At 35.1% G+C, this 18,472-nt stretch overlaps 2 protein-coding genes across 6 annotated transcripts in view; one reads left to right on the top strand and one right to left on the bottom strand.

Annotated features, from left to right (window-relative positions):
• LOC106157344 (BAR/IMD domain-containing adapter protein 2) overlaps positions 1 to 13,348 on the top strand; it is a 24,216-nt gene extending 10,868 nt beyond the window's left edge. Inside the window, exons 8-17 of one of the 3 annotated variants that reach the window (XM_087005801.1) lie at positions 935 to 1,021; positions 4,830 to 4,934; positions 5,257 to 5,431; positions 5,850 to 6,036; positions 6,443 to 6,499; positions 6,989 to 7,133; positions 7,367 to 7,912; positions 8,554 to 8,957; positions 9,908 to 9,935; positions 11,181 to 13,348. In XM_087005801.1, the coding sequence (XP_086861927.1) occupies positions 935 to 1,021; positions 4,830 to 4,934; positions 5,257 to 5,431; positions 5,850 to 6,036; positions 6,443 to 6,499; positions 6,989 to 7,133; positions 7,367 to 7,912; positions 8,554 to 8,957; positions 9,908 to 9,914 (1,713 nt within the window). In that variant the 3' untranslated portion in view covers positions 9,915 to 9,935; positions 11,181 to 13,348. The remainder of the gene's footprint in view (positions 1 to 934; positions 1,022 to 4,829; positions 4,935 to 5,256; positions 5,432 to 5,849; positions 6,037 to 6,442; positions 6,500 to 6,988; positions 7,134 to 7,366; positions 7,913 to 8,553; positions 8,958 to 9,907; positions 9,936 to 11,180) is intronic. The other 2 variants (XM_087005800.1, XM_087005802.1) reach the window with 2 other exon arrangements.
• On the bottom strand, positions 12,385 to 18,472 carry LOC106157350 (uncharacterized). 3 transcript variants are annotated; one of them, XM_013532977.2, is made up of 8 exons: positions 18,340 to 18,472; positions 17,083 to 18,212; positions 16,577 to 16,725; positions 16,115 to 16,246; positions 15,729 to 15,863; positions 15,201 to 15,432; positions 14,651 to 14,806; positions 12,385 to 14,104 (listed from the first exon to the last, which is right to left on the bottom strand). In XM_013532977.2, the coding sequence occupies exons 2-8, from the start codon at positions 18,194 to 18,196 to the stop codon at positions 13,932 to 13,934; spliced, it is 2,091 nt and encodes a 696-aa protein (XP_013388431.2). In that variant the 5' UTR covers positions 18,197 to 18,212; positions 18,340 to 18,472; the 3' UTR covers positions 12,385 to 13,931. The 3 variants fall into 3 exon arrangements, with proteins under 3 accessions (XP_013388431.2, XP_013388434.2, XP_013388432.2); XM_013532980.2 differs by having other exon boundaries at positions 18,410 to 18,470; XM_013532978.2 differs by having other exon boundaries at positions 18,378 to 18,438.

The raw sequence follows: 18,472 nt of genomic DNA, 5'->3' as shown, positions 1-18,472 counted from the left end.
CCTTGGACTGGTGGCTGGCTCTCAGACTGGGTGGAGTTTTATTTGCCAGCATCTCTTTTAAAGGTACACACAGCATTTCAAATGCTAATCAGAAGTTTTAATTTGGTGGCCCAAGCAAGATTACAGTAGACAGCATTGAGTTTTGGAGCAAATCATCTGGCATTCTGTATCAAAACATTAATCTAGTCTTTTACAAAACAAACTTAAGATATTTTAAATTTTCCTGTGTAATGTTTCAGAGAGAGAGAGAGAGAGTGAGTGTGTTTCTAGGGCAAACTAAGGGTCATCAGACTGTAAAAGCAAGAATATTAGAAGATATAAAATTACAAATGTGTTAAAATGCCATGGTCGTTTCCACAAGACTACCTATCTTTATATTCAAAAGCTGGACAGTGTTATCAGGCTGCCAGTTGCTCAGTTAATTTCCATTTTACTGTATACTTACCATTTAATCCAGAGATACTATCAGGACATTTACTTTGGGAGTGATAGGGGTCAACTGAGTTTACCACAACTTTATAAAGAGCACCTAGCTCTCTCTCTCTCTCTCTCTCATGTTTTTTAGGGGCAGGATTCCTTTTGTAAAAAAATGTATATTTTTACTTCTTTATTTATTTATTAATTTATATATATATATATATATATATATATATATATATATTTTTTTTTTTTTTTTTTTTTTTTTTTTTTTTTTTTTTTTTTTTGCTATAACTAAACACCCAATCCATTCTCCATGATATAGGTAGAATGCACAGTTGAATTTAAGAAATATACCACAGCTTTGTATCTATAGGGTTTACTATGTTTTGAAGATTTACTTATCTTTTAATGCACACACAGTACCCATAAATTTTACTGCAAAAGCACATTGATTTAAATTTGCAATGGTTCTTACATTACATATGCTTCTTACATATGAAAATTCTCACCTTAGGCTCTGTTGGAAGAAAGGAAGAGATACTGTCTTATATTGGACAGAATTTCCACAGTAATGAAGAGGTTCTCCTCGCATCACAACCAAGTAAGTGATATACCAGCTTTTTGTTTAAGTCTCCAGGCGGATGGTGAATATTTCGGCCAGTTTTTCAATTTTGAAATTTTCACATATGTTTATTTGCTTATCAGGTAAATGCTTTATTGTACCACCAGCGTTAGCGCTGGCGGTACACATGGTTTCGGTCCCGTCCGGATCGTTCCGCCGGCTCCGCCGGACGGCTACCGTTACCGCTTCTCCTCCTAGACGGTAAGGGCCCCCGTACCCATCTCATGGATTTAGGTCACCTATAATCTCAACTCGTTCCACGTAAAATTTGGGCTTTGTCGGTATTGGGGTCTGGGTGTGGCACTCATTGCAATGCACCCTTGTCTAAAAATAGCAAAATTAAATGCTAATTATCTACCCTACGGAAGGAGTTATGGGAAAAATTTCTATAGACGGCTTTCCAAAAGTCATATGTGTAGATTTCAAATATACCCTTGGATTTGACCTTTGACCTTTACTTCAAGGTCAAATGGGCCAAAATTTTCAAAAAAATGAAATTTTTTACGAAAAAATTTTTTTTTGCCCTGTTATTCAGACACCACACAGACTTAACCAATAATATTATTGGAAAGTGTTACCCTTCAGGTCATCTTTCATCTCCATGAATTTGGGGTCAATCGGTGCATTTTCACGGGAGTAGCGGCCATAAGATACTGAAACTGAAAACTGTCTCTAATTCGGGAACCGTTAATGCTAGAGACCCATTCTTTTTTGCATTTTGTAGAGCATGTAAAGCCCAACACTGGAGGTGGTCTCGGTTTTTTTGTATTCCATACGGTTTTCGAGTTACGCTGTATCAAAAAGTACATATTGGTGGTAAAAGCAAAATGTGCAGTACGGTAATAGATAATAAATTTTGAACTCTGGAAAAATAAAACATAAGGCTTGGCAAAGCAGACAACTTGTGTTCAAAAATGACATTTTTTCATCAAATTTGAACTTCTGAAACTTCAGAGCACCTCCTATTTCAAGAATTTTGACCAAAATGACATTTTCTTTATTTTAATTAATTTTTTCTGTACGAAATTTAAGGCACATTATGGTAACTCCAAAATTATAACATCTAGTCCCTTATATCTCCAAAACTGGCAGAGATAGGTCCATAGTTACTATTGAAGTTGAATAGGAAGTCATATACTGGCAATCTTACTATGACCTTGAAATTGACCTTTGACCTACTTTTCACCATGAACTGAACTTTGCAAATTTTTCTTCCCTTTTATCTCCAAAACTGGCAGAGATAGGTCCATAGTTACTATTGAACTTGAATAGGAAGTCATATACTGGCAATCTAAATAAGACCTTAAAATTGACCTTTGACCTACTTTACACCATGAACTGAATTTTGCAAATTTTGCTTTCCTTTTATCTCCAAAACTGGCTGAGATAGGTCCGTAGTTACTATTGAACTTGAATAAGAAGTCATATACTGGCAATCTATATGTGACATTAAAATTGACCTTTGACCTACTTTTCACCATAAACCTTTGCAAAATTTGCTTCCCTTTTATCTCCAAAACTGGCAGAGATAGGTCTATAGTTACTATTGAACTTGAATAGGAAGTCATATACTGGCAATCTAAATGTGACCTTGAAATTGACCTTTGACCTACTTTTCACCATGAACTGAACTTTGCAAACTTTTCTTCCCTTTTATCTCCAAAACTGGCAGAGATAGGTCCATAGTTACTATTGAACTTGAAAAGGAAGTCATATACTGGCAATCTAAATGTGACCTTAAAATTGACCTTTGACCTACTTTACACCATGAACTGAACTTTGCAAATTTTGCTTCCCTTTTATCTCCAAAACTGGCTGAGATAGGTCCATAGTTACTATTGAACTTGAATAGGAAGTCATATACTGGCAAACTAAATGTGACCTTAAAATTGACCTTTGACCTACTTTACACCATGAACTGAATTTTGCAAATTTTGCTTCCCTTTTATCTCCAAAACTGGCAGAGATAGGTCCATAGTTACTATTGAACTTGAGTAGAAAGTCATATACTGGCAATCTAAATGTGACCTTAAAATTGACCTTTGACCTACTTTACACCATGAACTGAATTTTGCAAATTTTGCTTCCCTTTTATCTCCAAAACTGGCTGAGATAGGTCCATAGTTACTATTGAACTTGAAAAGGAAGTCATGTACTGGCAAACTAAATGTGACCTTAAAATTGACCTTTGACCTACTTTACACCATGAACTGAATTTTGCAAATTTTGCAAATTTTGCTTTCCTTTTATCTCCAAAACTGGCTGAGATAGGTCCGTAGTTACTATTGAACTTGAATAGGAAGTCATATACTGGCATTATAAATGTGCGTTAAAATTGACCTTTGTCCTACTTTTCACCATAAACTGAACTTTGCAAATTTTGCTTCCTTTTTATCTCCAAAACTGGCAGAGATAGGTCCATAGTTACTATTGAACTTGAATAGAAAGTCATATACTGGCAATCTAAATGTGACCTTGAAATTGACCTTTGACCTACTTTTCACCATGAACTGAATTTTGCAAAATTTGCTTCCCTTTTATCTCCAAAACTGGCTGAGATAGGTCCATAGTTACTATAAAAGTTGAATAGGAAGTCCTATACTGGCAATCTAAGTGTGACCTTGAAATTGACCTTTGACCTACTTTTTATCATGAACTGAACTCTGCTAATTTCTTTCTCTTTTAACTTCAAACTTGACAGAGATAGGTCCATAGTTACTCTTGAACTTGAATAGGAAGTCATATACTGGCAATTTACTGTGACCTTGAAATTGACCCTTGACCTACCTTACGAAGAACTTAAATTTGATTGTACCCTATATTTTTTTTGCAATAGTTTAAAAATTCTTGTTGATTGCATTTTTACAGCTTGTCAAGCACAAAACTGGTGGCTTATTTTGTGTATGTGGGGGTCTATACGAATGCACTTGCTCCAGCTGGTGGTACAATATTTGGAGGCGGTATCGCCTCTCTGATCCTCTAGTTGATGTGGATATTTGAAAATGAAAAAGCTGGTATACATCAGTTCTGAAGCTAAGGGTAATGAATATCATGTAAATTTGAACATTTGAATGTAGAAGTGTGCCATCCTAAATTACTATGGTAATGAATGCAAGGCTTTGCAGATGTCAATTTAGATAATATGTGATGTGTGGTTCATATCATTTGTTGGCTTTCCTCATAAGTTCTAGTTTGAAATATCTCTTAATTATCTCTGCAGTAATTGGTTTTTTGATATGGCTGAGATTTTTTAAAGATATGCTGTTAACTTAAGTATATTATAAATTTGAGGGGAGGGGAGAGAGATTTCTATAGGTTCTATGATACAGTAACTATATTTTGCTTCACTTTTCTCTCGGAGTGGAAAATCATTCCAAGAAAAGATCTGTGAGAAAAGTCTATTAGCAAAGCTTAACAATATTCCCTCTAGACAAAAGAAATTAACAAACTCTGGATATGAGAGCCTTTCTGTGATGTTTTGTGTTGGCTCAGGAAAAATATCTAGTTTATTTTTAACAGGGTTTATGGCCAGGGGAATATGGCTGGTCTTCATGGAATTTTTTCTTTGTTAATCAAAATATTGGTCTCATTTTCCTACCTTGGATGGCTTCCAGCATGTTGTGCAGAAACTTTCTAAATGTCAATTTTTTGGCTAATGTTTCTGATTCATCAATTCATTCCTAAATTAATTCACAGCAATATTTAACCTGCTTTAGCAAGATAAGGAATAAGGTGCTCAAGTATAAGTCCAGTCATTATTTTCACAAAAGAATTCTCACTGTTTCAGTCCCATGATTTGCTAAGTCACAGACTCCCAGAGTGGGAAAATGCCTGCAAAAACCCTGGCACCCTACCTCCCCCAGTAGAAGCCATGACGAGACTTGGAAGACAGGCAAGAGAAATTTTTTATCATTAAATAAATCTGGAAAGTCTTCATTAGCACAAGTTTTGGTTCATGATGACACTTTGTTACATACCGACTAATACTGGTATTTAATATAAGATATAGTGTCAACAATTTATATGCAGGATTGTAAGTCGGAGGACTCCATAGTATTTACTTAAACTCAGTGTTGTTTTTTAATGAATTTTTAATATTATTTACTCATTATATATATATATATATATATATATATATATATATATATATATATATATATATATATATATATATATATATATATATATATATAAACAGATCACTTTTTACCCAGGATTCATATGGTAACACATATGACATGCGCGATGACATGAGCTCTTACAGTGGAGAGGATATGGGACGTAGAAGAAAGGGGACAGATGCCAACAGCACAGGCAGTCATGAAAATAGGATGCCAAATGGAAGGCCAACATCTTCTGTAGAGTTCACTGGACAATATCATGGTGGAGGTAATAATAATAATAATAATAATATTAATGATAATAATAATTTGATAGCAAGTGGGATCTACAAATGGTCAGTTTTGATACACAAAGCAGGCTCATAAAAATGCTCTGTTGCCAGTTCAGAAGTTATCAATCATGCATTCTGAACATAACAATCATTTCATCTTATTTTAAACATGGCCTTTATTTCAAAATTTGGTGTTTAGTATTTAATATGTGATAAATTTGGTGTTTAGTATTTAATATGTGATGAATCTAAAAATATTAATGAAAGCTATTAAGAAAATATATATTATCACACTTGAAATATTTATGACAGTCATAAGTGGTAGTGTATAGTAGTTGTTTAGTAAGTTTTAAAAGGACATAAATTAAAGTTAAAAATAACAGAAGGATTCTTTAAGTGTTTTATTCCTTACAGCTATGACATTGCCCAGAGAGATGTCACTGCCTCCATCTGGTGGTAGTGGCTTGTCTTGTGTGAGAGCACTGTTTACACATGTAGCAGAACAGGACAGCCAGCTCAGCTTTACTGAAGGGGACATCGTGGTCCTGATAGGGGAGGAGAATAAAGGATGGCACTATGGAGAGAATACCAGGACAGATAGGTAAAGAGTGCAGTTAGTATACATAATTATCTGCTTGAGCCTTTCATTAAAGGGGTGGAGGCAATAAGATAAAAAGTTAAATGAAAAATACTTAACAGATGTTGCATCTAATAAATGACATTTGTTATTTAAAGTACAATGAGATCAAATTTGTATTTTGATTTACACACTATGGGGAAGATTAGTACAAATAGAAAGACACTTTAAATTATTTAGATCTGTATTTTCCAGCTTCTGATAAAACTAAAAATAATATATTATTTCTAGGTTATTCAAATGAAATATATTATAATCTAGTGTAAAGCATTTATTAACAATAAAATATACTTTTGAGAGAAACATTTTTGGCAGTTCTAATTTTTAATTTTTAATATTATTATCTTTTGGTTTATGGTTTACTTTTTAGACGGGGCTGGTTCCCAGTGTCCTTTACAGAGAAAGTCAACAGAGCACCTAACAGGAGGTAAGTGTCTAAGCAGCAGAAAAAATGGCGTTTTATTTGTGTGTATGTGCGTGCGTGCGTGCATCACCTAGTGACCAATTTTTCTTGAAACATTTGTAGATTAAAACCACTTCTGGCTCTAAATTTGTAGATCTAAAGATGCAACTTTTATTTAAAAAAATGGTCTGTGACATAAGCTGTCAGTTTGATGCAGCTGACTGGTGGATTTAGTTTTTGACAAGTGAAATATTTTTTTTTCGCATTTACTTATCAAATTTCACCCCTTCTGTTGAAATTATTATATTAAATTATTTTGTATCCTAAATTATAGATAACATATAAACGATAAAAAAACAGACATCCTTTAGTGCAATGCCAAACTAGAGGATTAAACATATGGAATTCATCTCATAGAAGAATTTTGATTTGGACTGGTAGTTTTCTGAGGCTATCTAGTCCCTCAGTGGACTGAAAAGTTTAATGGTGCATGCTATTCCTATGTTCTACCAGCAAAACCATGATGCAGAGAGTGCGCAGTATGGGGGACTTATTGGCAGATGAATCTGACGGCAGCGACTCTGGAGTCAGTCCAGATCCACGCAGCAGGACTATGCCTAAGCCATATGAAGATGGCTACATAGGGAAGAGCATGATGGTATGGCGCTGATTTTCAGAACAATGATCGACATAACCACTGGTGTTTCTAATTTTAACAATCTAATTTATTTCTTGGGAATTGTTGGGCTTTGGGGAATTTGGGAGTTAATCCCATCCTGCTTTTCCTTTAACTTTATTGATTAAGTGGACTAATCTTTTCACTCTTAATTTAATGTAATTGGGCTTCTGCTGTATCTGACATGGTGTGTGTTTCTTTCTGGGCTTTCGCAGGAATCAGATCAGTCTCCATCAACTCCACAACCTTTGCCCCCTCCGTTACCAGACATTCCCCCACCTGCCCACCCACCTCAGTTGGAAGGGGGGTATGCTGTACCCCATATGGGTACCAAGACATACTCAGTTGTGCCACTTGGGCAGCAAGGAGGTTACTATAGACATCAGGCACATCACCAAAAACATGGAAATGACTATGATAGAGATGCCAATATAAGCTACTCTGGTGGACCAATGCATAATAGCAGGCCATCAAACAACTATCATTCCAACAGTAGTCATAGTAATACAAACACTGGACTTAAAGCTTATCATCAACATCAACACAGTGGTTCTTACTATGGTGATGGGACTCCCTCTATTCAGCCCGTGAACTCTAGGCACAGTTATTACGATCATCATCTCCACCATCCGAAACAGGAAAATAGAAGCGCAGTCAGTGTGAACGGAGCACATGATGATGGGGGATACGGCCCTAGTGTTAGTGGTGGGAGCAGTGGCGTTGGTGGTGGGAATGATTCTTACAACAACGATACAGCACAGGTACTGTGCATGCATTGGCTGGAGTGACGTGTCTTTGTATATATCTTATGAGAAGAAACCCAGCACTGAGTGTTTCTATGGCATGACCCCCTATATCACTGGTTCCCAACACAAATTTCAATTACCCTGCTTGCTTTATGGATAGTAGTGCTTTTTTAGTGATAACATGTTGCATATGTGCCTTTGAAATGTTTTATTTGTTGATGAATATCTATTTAGTTGCTTCTTGTTTTTGCAGGTTTATCTGCTGGCTTCATTTTTGCATGAAAATGTATTGTAGAAATATAATTCAAATATCTGTGTGACTTTGCTTGGTTCTAGAGTTAAAAACATTACTGTTTTTAATACTTTAAAGTAGCTTTAATATTTGACAGCATGGTTGCTTTGTTTGACAGGTATGGAAGTGTGATAATGCACAGTCTTTTATTTTTTCAGCAATATTCTTCATTTATTTTTTCTGATAAACATATTTCATATGTACATTCTTGCACCATGATGGCACAGTTATGCTTACAATACCAGCATGGAGCAACAAAACTGAAAAGAATATTTCTTTTCCATGTGCAACAATCATAAATCAATTTGCTGAGAAAAAAAAACAGCGTTCCAGTCCTTGAAACCTAGCTTCATATTTTTTCCAGTTCCATGCCAAGAGTACCCCTGACATCAGCCAACTGACCCCAGGAGGGCCGCCACCCCCTCCACCTCCACCAATCGCAGACAATCACAAACAACCTCTTCCTCCTCCCCCGCCTCCTTCCTCTCTCCATCCAAATGGACAGCCAGGTCACCCTCAGCGTCCTGGTGGCTACTCCCCAGCCAGCCATGACCCTAATGGTTACAGCAGGCATTCTCCTTACCACTCCCAGCATCAGGGGGCCAGCCCAGGACGACCCAGGTATTATAATAACCCTCATATGTCGCAGGATCGCCAGAGTGACAGGTCTTCATCTAGGGGGAGCTCAGCCATGGAGGATCCCTATGGGAGAGCTGGCCACCATAGCTCTCCTCCTGCTGCGGACTACAGTGATGAGGATTCCCAGAAGTAAGACTTATTTTGTTGTATTTCTTATATGTATGTGTATATTTGTTGTGTAGATTGCAGGTTTTATTAAAGGATTTGCTGTCATGTTAGTGACTAGTAACAGGTGGTGTTTGTTGTATTTTTGTAGAGAACTTACAGCACCATGATATATGGCATGGTAAGGTTACTACACTGTGACAGTATCAGTTTCACCTTGTTCAACTGCTATTCACGTTTCTTGATGGATCTGATGTACACACCAAATCTACAAATCAAACTCATTAAGACAAGTTAAGAAGATATTAGAATGTAAAATGGAAGTTCTGTAAACTTTGGTCTGGTTTGACCTTCATGCACTCATATCCTAACTCTGCATTGGCCTCTTTATCCATAACCTGACTTGGGCTACTTCCTCCATATATCTTTGTCTGCCATTCAAGCAGTGATGATATATTTAATCCTGAAAGTACCTGACCCACCGTTTTAATTGAAAAATTGTTTTTTCACATCAACAGAAATATTACTTTGTCTTTACTGTGTGATATTTTGGACCCAGAATATTTATTAAATCTCAGTTCAAACACCAATTTCTAGTTTGGAAAAGAGGGAGGAAAGGAAGGGCTGCAATTCTCCATTCTGGTTTGAAAACTTGAACTGTGCAAATTTTTTAAAAAATAAATAATAAACATTCCATGATATTATAAACCATAAGTGCAATCAAATGTTCTTTCCCTCCCCCACCTTTTTAATGTATGATAAAGAATGCACACCCCCCCCCCATTTCATGACATATTCTACTAAGCTTAGTATGACCATATACTCCCAGCTTGTTGAAACGATAATTTTATTATTACACTTGATGTCTGTGCCCAACCTCCCCAACAACATTCCACCCCTTCATGAAGTAATTAACTCTAGTACTGACTTACTGTGTTCTAGTAGCACTTGCATGAATTCTATTATTATTTCAGATACTGATCCACATTAAGCATGTAATAGGTAAAGAAATTTGTTATTTAAGGTTCTTTTTTTTTCTATTTGGAAGTCCTCTATAAAATTTCTTGAGAAAGCTGGGTGGATTTTTTTCGGTGTTGTTCCTTTGGGAGTTAAATGTAAATAAACTACATGATGAACTTTGTGTGTAGGTTTGCAAAAAAAAAAAATGTGATAATTTTTGTAGAAAAAAGAACATGGAAAACTTGAAAGTGAGAAAAATTTCCTTGTAAGTGTCCTCATGGCTTGTGGTGATGGAGGCAGCTATAGCTACACTTCTGCCTGTTACCTACTGTCTACCAGTGTTATGGAAAGATTTTTTCCAGATATTCACAGCTATTACTCGGGCTAATTCTGTGCACATTTCTGTACAGCTAAAATTTTAGCACAGAAATCATGTTTTCGTCCAGCTGATCTCTGGTATAGGGTACATGAGTCAGAAAGGTCCTTGGGCAGTTTACACAAAGGAACTTGAAACTGAAAGTTGTTCTCAACTTTAAAACCTGAAAAATCTGGTATGCAATGTTGGTCATCTCTTTTCTTAAATAAAAAGGGCAAAATATTAAATTTAACTAGACTATAACCTATCTATCTTAGGTCACATTTGGTCTTGTTGAAAAAATGTTCAGTCTTTGAGTGATTTTGTGTAACAGTGAGGTCCCTGAAGTTAGATTGATCAATGAACTTCTGGTGTCGGGGTCTGACTATGGGGGTAAATGTGTCATTATATCATAGCTGTCTTTTCTGATTATCACACAACTTAAAACCATTGTTTTGGTGGAGATTTCTCAGCAGAGGACTATCACATATGATCACCACTTGAACATTATTTTGGAAATGAAAGTTGGTAATTGAAGTTTATGTTGTGACAAATAATTAATATCATTTGGTGACATATTTACTTTTAAACGGGCCATGAATTGAAATAAACAGGTGTCATAAATCTTTTCTCTTTTGCTGTGTTTTCTTTACCAGCTTTTGTACTCCAAAACTAAGTTTATGTTGGTGTCAATCTGGTTTTATTTATACAGTATCACATTAGCAATCCATTTGACAAGACTAATTGATGGTATGAGAAGTTGAATTCCTGTTGTAAAATTTTCCTTAAGGCTTGGTGCTTCAAGCCCATTTATGTGAAAGTGTACAATTTAGCTGTTTTTCTTGGTAAATTGTTCCATTTTTTACACACGTCTATCAGTAATAACAACAATAAAAACTTTTAAGTAAGAATTTCCCATCTGTTTGTTTCAGAAACAATCCATTCGCCAATGTCAAATTGAAGAAAACTGCTACAAATGATCGCTCTGCACCTCTTGTACCTGGGGCCAGGTAAACAAATGAAAGACCAAGTTGGGCAGCATGCCTTTAGCACAAGAGAAACCTGATAAAAGATATCAAAAGAAAAAGTCTCCTTCTGCTCAATTTGGGAAGATAGGTTTCACAGGGGATGGTCTGTAGGTCTTACAGGAAGACATTGGTTTAAGTCAGCAGATTGTTATATTATTCTCTGGAGAAGGGTTAAATTGAGAGTTGTAAGAGTGCTTTTCTAATACAGATGTAAATAAATACTAAATTGTGTGTACAAATTGATGTAGGCAGATTGCACAAGATATCAAACATGTAAGGGAACATACTTGGTGCCTCCAGTTTCAGAGTTTTATGGAAACTCCTCAAAAATCAGCATCTGTATGCTATTTGCTATAGCAAAGATCTGAGGAAATTCCCAATGTGAATCCGGGGAATTTTCAGGTTCTTTGAACAAATAAAGAGTTCATAAACTTTTTCTTATATTTTATTTTATAAATAAGATGTCACCATATTGAATATAGTCCTGGTAATCTATGCAGGTTTTGAGGTTTCGTCAAATGTTTTTCTAGTCTAAATCCATTTCTGATTCGTATTATCATTTTATTTTGGGGATTTCTTAAAAAATTATTCTGATTTAGTTAACAAGGAAAAGGTTTCAACTGTAATTACATTTTGATGACTAAATTTCTGTTTGTAAACATATATATTTGTCATCACATAATCATTTCATACTTGTACTTGTTATGTATTAGTGTATTATATTTTCTGTAAAGATTATATCAACTTGTCTGATACTAGTCATTTTAAGAAAAAATGTGTGTAAAGTCTCATGTCAAAATAATGTAAATGTCTTTTGATTTATACCAAACTATGTGCAACTTCTTAAAACTGATTCTGGAAAAATGATTGTGAATTTTATGTTTTTGTTTGATGAAAAGGTGTGGTTTTAAGCATTCAGCATTCAGCTTTTAATGTTTTCTGCTCTGCACATTCCTCAGACAAAGAAAAATGGTCAGAATTTAGCTAAATTACTTCTATTTAAATGGTATTACTTAATTTTAATGTTTTTTATTTCTCACAGACTGATTTTTATACCACTGTGATAATTGCAGAACAAAATATATATTAAGCACTTGGTACAGAAGTGTTTTTTTTTTTTTTTTAGAATATTAAGTTTAATAGTTTCAATTATTTGTGTCGGCAGTGTTTTGCTAAAGTTTTTTATAACCATCACTAAGTAAAATTGTTTTAAAACAAAAATGTGGCATTCATTCTTATAAACCATTACATTTTAATATACTATACACATTTATATTTTGATTACGAATGATAAGTCTTTTTACATCAGGTGCTGCAACCTTAGCAGGTGGCTGGAGAGAAGTATAAAGTTTTGAATTTAAATCTTATTTCTATTATTGTTTTAGTATCTTTCTTAAAGCTTGTATTTTAAGGCTGTCATAGTATGAATTTTTAAGGGGAACACGAGACATGCACATAATTAAGTGCAATAATGCACACTTTCAGAACAGTTCAATATGATCACATACCAGCATTTTAAGGCATATTTTTCAGACTTTAAGGGATCAATTATTCATGCTGAATGTGTAATGAAAGAAGTGGTTAATTATCAGTTCAGGCATATAACTCTGCTTTCTTTTGTGGCGAGTTCAAACTATTAATATGAAATATGCTGACAAGACATTTTCGTTGTTAGTTCTTAAGAGTGGAATAGGCAATTCATATTTTAAGCCTAAAATAAGTGAATGAGTTTTATCATTGTTTGACCATCTTTTCTGAGCTGATACTGAACAACCCACAGCAGTGAGTGATCTCCCTGTAATTTTAATATTGCAATACTGACTATTGGAAAATGTGCCATGGTTTTACTTGGCCAAACTGCTCCTCTAGTCAACATATGTTCAAAAACATGAACTGTGTCATTCTAGTCAAATGAAACAAATTCTTATTTCTCAAGTTACAGTATGTAAATAATCTAGTCAGTATTTTTGTCAGGTATTTATTAGATGATTACTAGTCAAATGGAATGACTTTTTCTTGCTCATGCTTCATTATGTAACAAAACATTTAAAAAAATAAATCTTACCAATTAATTTTTGTACCAAGTCTTTTTTATTTGAATCAAAAGTGAACTTTTTTCTCATGTTCACCTCACTTACAAGTTTGTATGCCTTCTTAAAGTCATTTCTATGCTGCCAATGAGACGGTTTTTGAAAGTAATCCTGATATGGAACAACGGTGAAGACTCGGATGTTTTCAGTGGGGAAAAATTTTTTAATCTTCCAGAAACCTAATTTTGTTATCTTAAAAAATTTTTTGTGTGTTTCAATTGTGTGGCTCTTACCATATAGAACAGAAATACTTTGTAGCCTGCTTCTCAAGTTTGTTGCTACCACTCAAAAGGAATGTTCTAATTTCAGGAATTTATGAGGTAAAAAAATTCAGTATCTGTAAAATCACAATTTTCCTCCACTGAAAAAAGAGAGTCATTGCCGGATATTCCATCTTTAAATGTCACACTCTGACTTTTCCAAACGTCCAACTTTCTCTTCCCTGTTACATGCAATTCACTGATCCTCCTTGTAAATGGGCACTCTCTGGGTTTGCAGTCATCCACATTCATATATTACTATGCGATGGAAGTAAAAAAAAAGTTGTGCAAGTACTTCAACTCCCTCACCAATTGTCATCTTCATTGTCCACATCATCAAACTGACCTTCCTCCACCGGAAAACTGACCTGTGGTCGGCATATTGCTGGCACATGGATATCATCTGGTACAAAGATGTGATCTACAGGACTTGTATCCCTGGGATACACAGTTTGGTGTTTGTATATTGGGACAGAATCTAGAAAGAATAATACAAAATATTCATATCTGACCTTTTCATGTTGTGAAAAAATTGTGGACTGTCAGTTATTTCAAAATCCATAAAAATAGAAATCATTTTTAAAAGTAATTTAAAATATTTGCTAATGCCAGATATTTCAAAATGTAACCGGTTCTCTAAAGACCTGTATGTGTCTGGATGTACTGTTTTAACCTATTAATGGTCTCCTGTTAAAACATAAATTTAAAGTGCAATATAAATGATTTTAGCTGCCAAAATCATTAACTATCATAATTATTGTCATTAAGGAAGGTAAACTTATCACTTATCATAAACAACAAAATTTATTATTATACATGACACTGATGACAGTATTTGATACAACAAATTTGTGGAAACCTTGTAATTACAATAAATAACCTCATGACTCCTCAAAAAAGTTGAAATAGAAGTGTAACTGTTCCACTTGCCATTAAGACCAAACTATAAGAATTGTGAGAAAAAAAAAAGGAAAGAAAAAAGGTGTTATCATCTAAAATGCCACCAAAAATCAACTGCACTCACAATATGGGTCCTCATCTGCCTCCTGATCCCAATCCTCAATTTCCTCATCATCTTTGCTCTGGAGAATCAAGTCCCTGATGGCAGTGTCACCAACTGAGTATCCCTCAATAGAAGATGTTACACCACTGCCCATGCTGCTGGAGAGGTCACTAGAGGCTATAAACAGGGAGAAATATATGTCTTAATATTTCTGCCCGCTGGAGGCACTAGTTAAGGACAGTAAACAATTTGTTTTTCATGAATCATGAAAATGTAATCAGTTGGAATCCTACTTCTGTGTAGTTTATGGCATAAGACAATAGTCCACCAGCTGCCCACTAGGAAACTTGGCATCTGACTAATAAAAAATGGAATTTGTCAAAGATAATTTTCTTCTTGGACTAGAAGAAATTTTAGTATCTTTCTTAGACATTTTTTTCTTATCTGTGTATTTTGCCTACAAAGGGGTTAATTTTGATTTTGACTTGCAGTTTTCAGGGGATGACCATTAGTTGGTAACATGAAAGAACAATTTCACAAATCTTTGCTTTAAAAATTGTGATTATCTCACATATTTCTGGTAATGTCTCCCACTCTTCATCAGAACTCTCTACGTTTCTGTTTTCCAGCTCTGGTTGTCTCCATACTACGTCCTCCCTTCTGAACTTTTCCCTCTTGGTGGCGCCACTTTCATGAGACTTCCACAGGGACATGTTTCTTCTCATTGCAATATTCAGTATAGTTGGATTCCAAGGTATTTCTTGTTCAGTCTCGGCTTCATTTTTATCAACAGTGGATTCTACCTGAAATGTGATTAGATACTTGTCAAAAATAAAAAATAAACACTTGCCGATGGGAAAATAAATTTGAAATGCTTATTAATCTATTTCAGCTTCTTCAAAAGCTGCGGCCAAGGTTTTTTTTATTTCAAAATTTTACTAACTCCATTAAAGTAATTGACCTGTGAGTCCATAAAATGAAAAAAAAAAAACTTTTAAATGTTCATATAAATGACTATGGAAATTCTGAATCAGATGTTAAAAACGAGGCACGACAAATCCACAAGCATGATGTCTGCCTAGGTAAAATGGCCACCAACCTTAGTCACTTCAATCTCTGTCTGATCCTTCCTTCCACGTCCTCTCCAGTTGTGACTCAGAGCCTTGTCTCTCGGGGCATACTTGGAATTGATGAGAATACTTGGAATCTCTTCCACTGGGAGACCAAAATTGTTCTGCAATTGCACATGCAAAAAAAATACAATGAAAATACCTGTAGACATTGCAGCAATTTGTTAATTTCATAGTGCTCATCAAACTTGACAGAAAATGTTTGCTTGGAGACATTCTCATTTCCAGATGTACTTTTCTTTTGTCATTAAAATTTGGGCTTTGACAGAGTTAACACTGTCAAAATGGTGGTAAAAATGATCATTATGCATTTGAAGTGGACTAGGAATAGGTTAAATTAAAAGAGAAAACTCACCTCGTTTAGGTCCAACCTGACCAAGTTGGTGAGATAGCTCAGTGCCTGGGGGATAACTTCCAATCTGTTGTGAAACAGATCTAAAGTCTTCAATTGTGTCAACTTGCAAAATGACTCCGGCAACCTAGCAAGCTAAATTTGAAATATCAACTTTGTAGCACTGAACAGATGAAGTAATCACCCCAAATATGCTTGAATATATAATAGTAAGATGATAATATCAAACAGTCTAGTATGTAAATATTAAGAATGAATTACCAAGATGGTAATATATCCTTGCTGTTATCCATTGGCCTTTTCAATTTTTTTTTTTTTTTTTTTTTTTTGCATAAAAAAAGAGTTGACGCATGAAACCAAAAAAATTTACAAAGGTGATGCTAAATCATTAAACCTGTGTTTTGTTCATCTAGAAAGGCTATAAGCCAGAATATATCTACTGAAACACAACAGATTTAAATTTACCAAGTTATTGTCCACTCTGAACTCTATGAGGCTGGTCAAATTGCCAAATGACTCTGGCAAGATCTGTATTTGGTTCCTGGACAACAAGCACACTTCAAGAGACTGCAACTGACCAAATGACTCTGGAAGGACTCTCAGGATATTCTGACCTGAAAAAAATTTTCAAGAATTTTTTAAAATAACCCATGACCATAGGAATTATCACTATTAATAACCAGTAAAAAAATTCATTTTACTTATTGTAAGTGTCAGCAAGTCAGTGTCAGGAAGGGTCTCTTGTTACTGATATATTTATTATAAAGAGAATGTAGATAACAGTACACATGTTCATATTTTGTAAAATTTCAGTATTTTTTTCAATGAATTATCATCATTTTCATTTTTACAAGTTTTAACAAGTTTCAGTTAAAACACAATCACAGAGAAAAAGCTACCTTGAAATTAGAGTTGGAATGTGAGAAGAAGTGCCACAATTTTAGGCAATATACTGCCATGTGAACAATTACCTAAATCCAGGAACCTCAAACTGATCAGACCACCTATGTTTTCTGGCAAAGCATGGAGGTGATTCTCATCAAACCGAACTTCTGTCAGTTTGGTCAACCAGCCAAAGTTATCAGGCAAGTATTGCAAATGATTTCCATTCTGAAAGTTGCCTCTCTCCAATTCATCTAGAAAGCTCCCACAATGGATGTACTCCAGGTTCTGCAGCTGGCCCAGAGAGTCTGGGAGTTTCTTCATGAAGTTCCCAGAAAGTCTCAAAACTTTCAACTTCTTGCAATTGTCGCCAAATGAATCAGACAGCGACTGCCCAGACAAAAGATTGCTTTTAAGTGATAGTTCCTCTAGGTTTGGCATGTCACTGATCCAAGGTGGGCAACACTTCAGTTCATTCTTATCCACATAAAGCTTGACCAAGGAATGAGATGATAAAAAGTCTTCTGGCAAATATTGGAGAGAGTTGTATGAGAGATCTAGTTGCTTTAGACTACACAGATCCTTGAATGAGCTGGGCAAACTTAACAGTGCATTTTCTCTAAGATTTAGCACCTGTAGATTTATGAGCTGACCAATATTATCTGGAAGGCTCTTGATTTTATTACCAAACAGATCCAACACTTGTAGTTCCCCCAAAGAACAGATGGAATCTGGGAGCAAGCGAAGTCTATTTTCCTCCCCATACACTTGCTCAAGTGAGATCAAATGTCCAAAATCATCAGGCAAACTTGTTAGTTCATTTCCAATAAAATTTAAGACTTTCAGCTTCTGCAAGCCAGAGAGAGAAGCAGGCAGCTGGGTGATCTGGTTCTCATTAAGGAAAATCTGCTGAAGTTTTGTCATTTCTCTTACGGATTCTGGTAAACTGCTTAACTGGTTTCCAATGAGAGATATCAGTTCAAGTGATGTGAGACACTGCCCTAGATTGTCAGGTAGATGTGTTATGTCATTATAGTCCAAGTATAAATGTGTCAAGAAACTCAACTTCAATACAGTTGTAGGTATAACTTTGAGATCAAGAGAATTCAAAGAAAGGGTTGTTTTGTTTTGGGTGCCGTCGCTTGAGCTGTTTGTGGATTTTCTTGTTTCATAACATCGTATAAGCTCTTCAACTTTCTCCATTGTGCACACCAATTATCTGTAATGAAACGACACGATTTTAAATATTTTCAACATTATATTGATAACCGGAATAAATTGTTATCAAATCATAATATTTTAATTATCCGGATATTGTCGTAATAAACTCAGTATAATAAACGAACCTGCTTGCAAGTTAGATACAAAACCACAGACAAAATACCCCACTTTCCCCAGCGCCCGAAAAATTGTAACCTTTCAAAACTCGTGGGTGTTATGCCTTCAGTGGGTACTGATTTATATAGTATCCCTTTACGT

The sequence above is a fragment of the Lingula anatina genome, chromosome 2 (assembly GCF_051362555.1).
Source record: "Lingula anatina isolate TDL-2025a chromosome 2, LinAna3.0, whole genome shotgun sequence".
Lineage (NCBI taxonomy): Eukaryota > Metazoa > Brachiopoda > Lingulata > Lingulida > Lingulidae > Lingula > Lingula anatina.
Note: the sequence above shows the minus strand (reverse complement) of the source record. Positions and strands in the feature narration are given on the sequence as shown.